This window comes from Amblyraja radiata, chromosome 1, assembly GCF_010909765.2.
Source record: "Amblyraja radiata isolate CabotCenter1 chromosome 1, sAmbRad1.1.pri, whole genome shotgun sequence".
Classification (NCBI taxonomy): domain Eukaryota; kingdom Metazoa; phylum Chordata; class Chondrichthyes; order Rajiformes; family Rajidae; genus Amblyraja; species Amblyraja radiata.
The window spans coordinates 32,278,186-32,287,857 of NC_045956.1; the positions used below are offsets into that span (position 1 = coordinate 32,278,186).

General features: G+C 51.7%; 1 protein-coding gene across 2 annotated transcripts in view; it reads right to left on the bottom strand.

The window, feature by feature from the left end:
- rchy1 (ring finger and CHY zinc finger domain containing 1) overlaps nucleotides 1-2,680 on the bottom strand; it is a 36,285-nt gene extending 33,605 nt beyond the window's left edge. For both annotated transcript variants that reach the window (XM_033019956.1, XM_033019947.1), the window contains exon 1: nucleotides 2,567-2,680. In XM_033019956.1, coding sequence (XP_032875847.1) covers nucleotides 2,567-2,623 — 57 coding nt within the window. In that variant the 5' untranslated portion in view covers nucleotides 2,624-2,680. The remainder of the gene's footprint in view (nucleotides 1-2,566) is intronic.
- Between the last annotated feature and the right edge of the window lie 6,992 nt (nucleotides 2,681-9,672).

Here is a 9,672-nt window from a genome sequence, read left to right on the forward strand (position 1 = left end):
TGATGTGGAGGGGGGGCTGATGTGAGGGGGGTGATGTGGAGGGGGTTGATGTGAGGGGGGTGATGTGGAGGGGGTTGATGTGGAGGGGGGGCTGATGTGGAGGGGGTTGATGTGGAGGGGGGGCTGATGTGGAGGGGGTTGATGTGGAGGGGGTTGATGTGGAGGGGGGGGCTGATGTGGAGGGGGTTGATGTGGGGGGGGTTGATGTGGAGGGGGTTGATGTGGGGGGGGTGATGTGGAGGGGGTTGATGTGGAGGGGGTTGATGTGGGGGGGGTGATGTGGAGGGGGTTGATGTGGAGGGGGTTGATGTGAGGGGGGTGATGTGGAGGGGGGGCTGATGTGGGGGGGGTTGATGTGGAGGGGGTTGATGTGGAGGGGGGGGTGTGGGGGGGGGCTGATGTGGAGGGGGTTGATGTGGGGGGGGTTGATGTGGAGGGGGTTGATGTGGAGGGGGGGGTGTGGGGGGGGGCTGATGTGGAGGGGGTTGATGTGGGGGGGTTGATGTGGAGGGGGTTGATGTGGGGGGGGGTTGATGTGGAGGGGGTTGATGTGGGGGGGGTTGATGTGGAGGGGGTTGATGTGGGGGGGGTTGATGTGGAGGGGGTTGATGTGGGGGGGGGTTGATGTGGAGGGGGTTGATGTGGGGGGGGGGTTGATGTGGAGGGGGGGTTGAATGTGGCAGTTGTATGGGTTTGTAGAGGGGGTTGTGCGGATGATGTGTAGGGTGGTGGGAGGGGGTTGTTATTCGTTGGGGGGGGGTATGGCGATTGTGTGTGTAGATGGGGGAGTTGTGTGGGTGTGTGGAGGGGGGGTGTGTGGGTGTGTTTGTAGAGGAGGGGTTGTTGTTGGTTGAGGATGGCGTGTGTGTGTGTATAGAGGTGTTTGATGGGAGGTGGTTGATGTGTGGGGAGAGTGTGGAGGATGGGGGTGATGTGTGTAGAGGGGGGGTTGCAGTTGGTTGGAGGTGGCGTGTGTAGAGGGTGGTGTTGTTGGTTGGGGGGCGTATGTGTGTGTAGGGGGGGGGGTGTTTGTTGGGGGGGTTTATGGCGGGTGTGTTGGTTGTCGTTTGCCGGGGGTGGCAGCGGTTGTGTGTATGTGTAGACGGGGGTGTTGTGTGTTGGGGGGATCTATGTCTGTGTGTGTGTGTGTGTGTGTGTGTGTGTGTGTGGGTGTATGTGTGTGTGTGGGTGGGTGAGTGTGTGTGTGTGTGTGTTGTGTGTTGGGGGGGATCTATGTCTATGTGTGTGTGTGTGTGTGTATAGAGGGGGGGTGTTGTGTGTTGGGGGGATCTATGTCTATGTGTGTGTTGTGTGTGTGTTGGGGGGATCTATGTGTGTGTGTGTGTGGGCTGTCGTTTGTCGGGGGGGGGATGTGTCGGTTATGTGTGTGTGTGTGTGTGTGTGTGTAGAGGGGGTGTTGTGTGTTGGGGGGGGTCTATCTATGTGTGTGTGTGTGTGTGTAGAGGGGGGTGTGTGTTGTGTGTTGTGTGGATCTATGTCTATGTGTGTGTGTGTGTGTGTGGGCTGTCGTTTGTCGTGGGGGGATGTGTCGGTTATGTGTGTGTGTGTGTGTGTAGAGGGGGGGGTGTGTTGTGTGTTGGGGGGATCTATGTCTATGTGTGTGTGTGTGTGTGTGTGTGTTGGGGGATCTATGTCTATGTGTGTGTGTGTAGAGGGTGGTGTGTGCTGTGTGTTGGGGGGATCTATGTCTATGTGTGTGTGTGTTGTGTGTTGGGGGGATCTGTCTATGTGTGTGTTGTGTGTGTGTGTGTAGAGGGGTGTGTGTGTGTGTGTTGGGGGGATCTATGTCTGTGTGTGTGTGTGTAGAGGGGGTGTGTGTTGTGTGTTGGGGGGATCTATGTCTATGTGTGTGTTGTGTGTGTGTGTGTAGAGGGGTGTGTGTGTGTGTGTTGGGGGGATCTATGTCTGTGTGTGTGTGTGTAGAGGGGGGTGTGTGTTGTGTGGATCTATGTCTATGTGTGTGTGTGTGTGTAGAGGGGGGTGTTGTGTGTTGGGGGGGATCTATGTCTGTGTGTGTGTGTGTAGAGGGGGTGTTGTGTGTTGGGGGGGGTCTATCTATGTGTGTGTGTGTGTGTGTGTAGAGGGGGGTGTGTGTTGTGTGTTGTGTGTTGGGGGGATCTATGTCTGTGTGTGTGTGTGTAGAGGGGGTGTGTGTTGTGTGTTGGGGGGATCTATGTCTATGTGTGTGTTGTGTGTGTGTGTGTAGAGGGGTGTGTGTGTGTGTTGGGGGGATCTATGTCTGTGTGTGTGTGTGTAGAGGGGGGTGTGTGTTGGGGGGATCTATGTCTATATGTGTGTGTGTGTGTGGAGGGGGTGTTGTGTGTTGGGGGGATCTATGTCTATGTGTGTGTGTGTGTGTGTGTGTGTGTGTTGGGGGGATCTATGTGTGTGTGTGTGCTGTCGTTTCTCGGGGGGGGGATGTGTCGGTTATGTGTGTAGAGGGGGGTGTTGTGTGTGTGTGTGTGTTGGGGGGGATCTATGTCTATGTCTATGTCTATGTGTGTGTGTGTGTGTGTGTGTGTGTGTGGGCGGCGGTTGGCCTCACCTGCAGGCGGCACGAGCGCCGGTAGTGCTCACATCCCGCGGCCGCCGCCGCCGCCATCGCGCGCTCCCCTGGAAACCGGACCCGCCGGCACCGGACACACACGCATGCGCGCCACCGTTCGGCGGGCGCACGCCGCTGGGAGAGTGCGCATGCGCCCCCACTTCCCTGGGTGCCGGCGCCCATGGTTGGTGCGCACGCGCAGCTGTGGTCGGTGCCGGCAGGCTGCCATGCGTCTGCGCGATGCCCAATGCGAGAGGTCAGTCTGAAGAAGGGTTTCGGCCCGAAACGTCACCTATTTCCTTCGCTCCATAGATGCTGCTGCACCCGCTGAGTTTCTCCAGCATTCTTGTGTACCTTCGATCTTCCAGCATCTGCAGTTCCTTCTTGAACATATTCATAAGATGATAGGAGCAGAATTGGGCCAATTCAATCATGGCTGATCTATCTCTCCCCGTCCTAACCCCATTCTCCTATGTTTCCCCCATAACTTCTGACATCCGGACTAATCAAGACTCTATCAATCTCTGCCTTAAAAATATCCACTGTGGCAAATCATTCCACAGATTCACCACCCTCTGGCTAAAGAAATTCCTCCTCATCTTCATCCTAAATGAACATCCTTTAATTCTGAGGCTGTGCCCTCTAGTCCTAGACTCTCCCACTAGTGGAAACATCACCTCCACATCCACTTCATCCAGGCCTTCCACTATTCGGCAAGTTTCAATGAGGTGGCCCCTCATCCTTCTAAACTCCAGCGAGTACAGGCCCAGTGCCTCCAAACGCTCATCATATATTATGTGCGTGCCTGGGTGTGAAGGGGGCATTAGATCCTCCCTGCACAAGATGGTGGAGACAGGCAGCATTGTGTTCACTTTTGATCACCCTGCTGTAGGAAGGATGGCGTAGTTTGATTTGATTTGATTCAATTTATTGTCATTGCACTTTTCAGTGCAACGAAATGGTTTAGCCTGCAGTCATAACATAGAATAAATAACAAACACTCAACACAGTTTAAAGTCCCAATGTCATTGTCTCTTCCCTCCTTGTTCTCCCTCTGCACTGAGGCAATCCAAGCCTCCGATGTTGTGGCCCCGCCGGGTGATGGTAGGTAAGTCCCGCGGCTGAATCCGAGCTCCGCAAACGGGCCGGTTCAAACTCCGCGGTGGTCGAAGCTGCCGCCCTCCAGTCTAGCGGACGCAGTTGTAGTTGCGGGAGCTCCGGAAAAACAGGTTACCACCTGTGACCTGCGAGCTCCCGATTATGTCGTCCACTGGCCCGCGGCCGAGCCTCCGAGTGACAGGCACAGCTGATGACGACAGACAAGGAGCGAGGCCGATAGGAGAGGAAAGGGAACCGGGGTCTCGCCTGAGTAGCAGGGAACTGCAGATGCTGATGTACACCAAAGATGGACACAAAATGATGGAGTAACTCACCGGGGCAGGCAGCATCACAGGAGAGAAAGAATGGTTGATGTTTCAGGGCGAGACCCTTCAGACTGAGGGTCAGGGGAAAGGAAACGAGAGATATAGACGGTGATAGAGATATAGAACAAATGAATGAACGATACGCAAAACAATAACGATGATCAAGGAAACGACTCATTGTTGGCTGTGGGCTAGGTGGAAACGAGTTATGCAGACAATAAATCTCACCAGGACGACGGTAAAACTAGTCAAACTAATTAGAATTCTTTCTCGATTAAAATGCTAGTGAAAAAACTGCATCAAAACATTTGGGCTGCACAGTGGTGCAGCTGTCGATTCAATTCAATGATCCAATGATATTCTATTGTCACAGATACATAGGTATGGTGAAATGCTTTATTTTGCATACAACCCGGTAAAATTATGTAGCAGACCTTACCGAGGCTATACACAAGTTTTTCTACGTTTCTGGTGCTGACAAAGTTACAAAAGTTCACCGACCAGTCCTTACTGTTGCTATTGAGTCTGAAGAAGGGTCTCGACCCGAAACATCACCCATTCCTTCTCTCCAGAAATGCTGCCTGTCCCGCTGAGTTACTCCAGCATTTTGTGTCTACCTTTAATTTAAACCAGCATATGCAGTTCTTACCTACACACCTTATTGTTGCTGATTGGCTAGTTGCTGCCTTACAGAGCCAGAGTCCCAGGTTCAATCCTGACTACGGGCGCTGTTTGTGTGATGTTTGTACATTCTCTCCATGAACGTGTTGGTTTCTCCAGGTGCTCCGGTTTCCTCCAATATCTCAAAGATGTGCAGGTTTGTAGGTTAATTGGGTCGATGGGGGTGCTGCAAGTCGGCAGCCCTGCCAGCAGCGTGTCAGTTTTTTCTACTTTTTTAATTTTTTTAGTGTGTTTTAATGTATGTTTTTAATGTTTCTCTGTGTGTTTTGTGTGGGTGGTGGTGTGGGGAGGAAGCCGCTTTGGTCGCCTCCTCCAAGGAGAAGCGACGTTTTCCATGACGCCTCCCTTGTGGCCTAACATCAAGGATCGGTGCGGCCTTTTCCGGAGACGCGCCCGGGGCTTCAGCCGCGGGCGCAGCGTGGACTTTCTGCGTGGAGCGGGCGAGCCCTCGCCGGAGGGGAGCGCTCCGTTCGCTGGCCCGCTGCAGCCTGAAGCTGCAGTCTGCAGAGCTCCAGCCGGCGCAGAGTTTGCAGCCTGGAATCCCTCGTTGGGGACCCGGGAGAAGAAGAAGCTCTCACTGCCGGCCCGTGGCCTACATCTACCGCGAGCGCGGCGGGGACTTACCATTAGGAGCGGGGTCCCTCGCCGGGGACCCCTGGAGGGGAGCTTCGACCGCCGGCCCTGCGGTCTGCGGTGCTTCTGGCTGCGGCGAGGCGGGAACTTTAAATCTCCGACCGCCGGTCTGCGGCCTACACCAACCTAAAGCCGCGGTGGGAGTTACCTGGACTTTTACTCATCTGGACGCTCGCTGCGGAGGGTTGAGGTTGAGGTCCCGACCACGGGGGGAAATGGAGGAGGACTGGCCAAATTTTGTGCCTTCCACCACAGTGATGAATGCTGTGGTGGATGTTTGTGTTAAATTTTTATTGTGTTTTTGTGTGTTTTTCATTGTACCGCTGCTGGCAAATTCATTTCACTTGCACTTTATGTGCAAGTGATGAATAAAACTGATTGATTGATTTCAATAATTTGTCCCCGCTTTGTAATGTAGAACTAATGTATGGGTGATCGCTGGTCGGCGCGATCACAGTGGGCCAAAGAGACTGTTTACATACTGTTCAAGAAGGAACTGCAGATGCTGGAAAATTGAAGGTAGACAAAAGTGCTGGAGAAACTCAGCGGGTGAGGCAGCATCTATGGAGCGAAGGAAATAGGCAACTTTTCAGGCCGAAACCCTTCTTCAGACTGGGAGGGGGAGTTGAAATGCTGAGCCACAGGGAGATCAGGTTGGTTAAAGCGGACCGAGCGGAGGTGTTCGGCGAAGCGATCGCCAAGCCTACGCTTGGTCTAACCGATGTAGATCAGCTGACATCTAGAGCAGCGGATGCAATAGATGAGGTTGGAGGAGGTGCAGGTGAACCTCTGTCGCACCTGGAACGACTGCTTGGGTCCTTGAATGGAGTCGAGGGGGGAGGTAAAGCGACAAGTGTAGCATCTCTTGCGGTTGCAAGGGAAAGTGCCCGGGGAGGGGGTGGTGCGGGTGGGAAGGGAAGAATTGACCAGGGAGTTACGGAGGGAGCGGTCTTTGCGGAAAGCAGACATGGGGGGAGATGGGAAGATGTGGCGAGTGGTGGGGTCACGTTGGGGGTGGCGAAAATGACGGATGACTATTTGTTGTATGTGACGGCTAGTGGGGTGGAAGGTGAGGACTAGGGGGACTCTGCCCTTGTTCCGAGTGGGGGGATGGGGAGAGAGAGCAGTGTTGCGGGGTATTGAAGAGACCCTGGTGAGAGCCTCATCTATAGTAGGGGAGGGGAACCCCCGTTCCCTGAAGAATGAGGACATGTCTGATGCCCTGGTGTGGAACGTCTCATCCTGGGAGCAGGTGCGGCGTAGACGGAGGAATTGGGAGTAGGGGAGTAGAGGCAAGATGGGAAGAAGTGTAGTCTAGATAGCTATGGGAGTCAGTGGGTTTATAGTGGATGTCGGTCAGAAGTCTATCACCTGCAATGTAGATAGTGAGGTCAAGAAATGGTAGGGAAGTGTTGGAAATGGTCCAGGTGTATTTGAGTGCCGGATGGAAGTTAGTGGTGAAGTTGATGAAATCAGTGAGTTGTGTGTGGGTGCAGGAGGTAGCACCAATGCAATCGTCGATGTAGCGGAGGTAGAGGTCGGGGATGGGGCCCTGGTACGTGTCGAACAAAGAGGCAGGCATAGATGGGGCCCAAACTGATCTCCCTGTGGCACAGCACTTCAACTCCCCCTCCCATTCCGAATCTGACCTTTCCGTCCTGGGCCTCCTCCATGGCCAGAATGAGCATCACTGGAAATTGGAGGAGATGCACCTCATATTCCACTTGGGCAGTCTGCACCCTAGCGGCTTGAACATTGACCTCCAATTTCCGGTAGCCCTTGCCGTCTCCTCACCTTATCAGCTCTCCCTCAGCCCTCTGGCTCCTCTTCTCTCTCCCCCCCCCCCCCCCCACCCTACATCAGTCTGAAGAAGTGTTTTGGCCCGAAACGTTGCCTATTTCCTTCGCTCCATAGATGCTGCCTCACCTGCTGAGTTTCTCCAACACTTTTGTCTACCTGTTTACATACTGTCTCTCTAAAAAACTTTTTTTTTAATTCAATCATATACTTTGGAATACTGGGTAGACAAAAATGCTGGAGAAACTCAGCAGGTGAGGCAGCATCTGTGGAGCGAAGGAATAGGTGATGTTTCGGGTTGAGACCCTTCTTCAGACTGATGTGGGGGTGGGGGGGGGCGGGAAGTAGAAAGGATGAGGCAGAGTGGGCTGTGGGAGAGCTGGGATAGGAAGGGGAAACAGGGAGAAAGCACGGACTACCTGAAATTAGAGAAGTCAATGTTCATACCGCTGGGGTGTAAACTACCCAAGCGAAATATGAGGTGCTGTTCCTCCAATTTACGGTGGGATTCACTCTGACAATGGAGGAGGCCCATGACAGAAAGGTCAGATTGGGAATGGGAGGGGGAGTTGAAGTGCTGAGCCACCGGGAGATCAGGTTGGTTATTGCGAACTGAGCGGAGGTGTTAAGCGAAGCGATCTTCAAGCCTACGCTTGGTCTCACCAATGTAGAGCAGCTGACACTTAGAGCAGCAGATGCAATAGATGAGGTTGGAGGAGGTGCAGGTGAACCTTTGCCACACCTGGAAAGACTGCTTGTGTCCTTGGATGGAATCAAGGGAGGAGGTAAAGCGACAAGTGTAGCAAGGGAAAGTACTAGGGGAGTGGGTGGTTTGGGTGAGAAGGGACAAATTGACCAGGGAGTTACGGAGGGAGCGGTCTCTGTGGAAAGCCTAAAGGGGAGGAGATGGGAAGATGTGGCCAGTGGTGGGATCCCGTTGGAGGTGGCGAAAATATTATGTATCATTTGTAACTAATTATTTCACGATGGAGTGCTCTCATTCTCTTCCTCTAGAGGGTGTCAGTGGACCATGGAACTGAGAACAGCACACTAGTATAATAAAAGATCCATCTTGTTGGCATAACTCAGCGGGTCAGTCAGTATCTCTGGAGAAAAGGAACAGGTGACCTTTTGGCAAAAAACATGCCAAGCATATCTCCTTTAAACCTTCTCACCTTAAAGCTAGTATTTTATTTTTCCATCCTGGGAAATAGGTTTGATATACGCCTGCCATCATTTTATATACTTCCATCAGGTCTCCTCGCAACCTCCGGCATTCCAGAGAAAACAATCCAAGTCTGTCCACCCCTTTTTTTACTACCCTCTTCGGAAACATTTCGAGGGATATGGGCCTACCACGGGAAGATGGGACTAGATTTGATGGGTCTCCTTAGTCAGCATGGACGAGTTGTACCGAAGGGCCTGTATCCATGCTATGTGACTCCATGCTTGTGTTGCCACTTTCAGGGAGTTATGGACATGTACCCCAAGATCCTTCTGTACATCAGTGCTGCTAAGGGTCATGCCGTTAATTGTATATTCAGCCTTACATTCAGCCTCTCAAACTGCAACACCTCACACCTGCTCGGATTAAACCCCATCTGCCATTTCTCCACCCATTTCTGTAGCTGATTTTTTTCCCACTGTATACCTGGACAGACTTCCTCACAGTCCGCGACCCTACCAACCTTGGTGTCATCTTCTACTGAAGACAAACAGAACTATAGCTTCATGTCCATAGAGTTGCAGAGCAAAGAAACAGGCCCTTTAGCCCAAATTGTCCATGCCGACCAAGATTTCATATCTAAGCTAGTCCCACTTGTCAGTGTTTGGCCCATATCCCTTTAAACCTTTCCTATCCATGTAGCTGTCCAACTGTCCAAGATAGATAATAAAAAGCTTGCAGTGGGAATATTCATAGACTTAAAAAAAAGCATTTGATACTGTAAATCACAATATTTTACTCATGAAACTGGATATGTATGGCATCAGAGGGGTTGGACTGGATTGGGTGAGAAGCTATTTAAGAAACAGTCAACAATTTGCAGAAATAGGTGAACATAAGTCAACTTACATGAACATAACTTGTGGAGTACCTCAAGGGTCTGTGTTAGGTCCAAAGCTTTTCATAATATACATTAATGACATATGCAGAGTATCAAATATACTGAAATTGATTTATATTTGCCGATGATACGAATAATATTTGTTCCGGTGACAATTTGAAGCAGCTTTTGGAGGTCATCACATCAGAAATGAATACACTAAAACAGTGGTTTAATGTCAACAAATTGTCTCTAAATTTAAGCAAAACAAAGATTATGCTATTTGGAAAACATAAAACAAACCCTCAAGTACAATTGAAAATAGTGGATGCTGCTGCACCCGCTGAGTTTCTCCAGCAATTTTGTGGATGCTGCTGCACCCGCTGAGTTTCTCCGGCAATTTTGTGTACCTTCGATCTTCAAGCATCTGCAGTTCCTTCTTGAACACTTTGTTTATTTTCTTCGCTCCATAGATGCTGCTGCACCCGCTGAGTTTATCCAGCAGTTTTGTGGATGCTGCTGCACC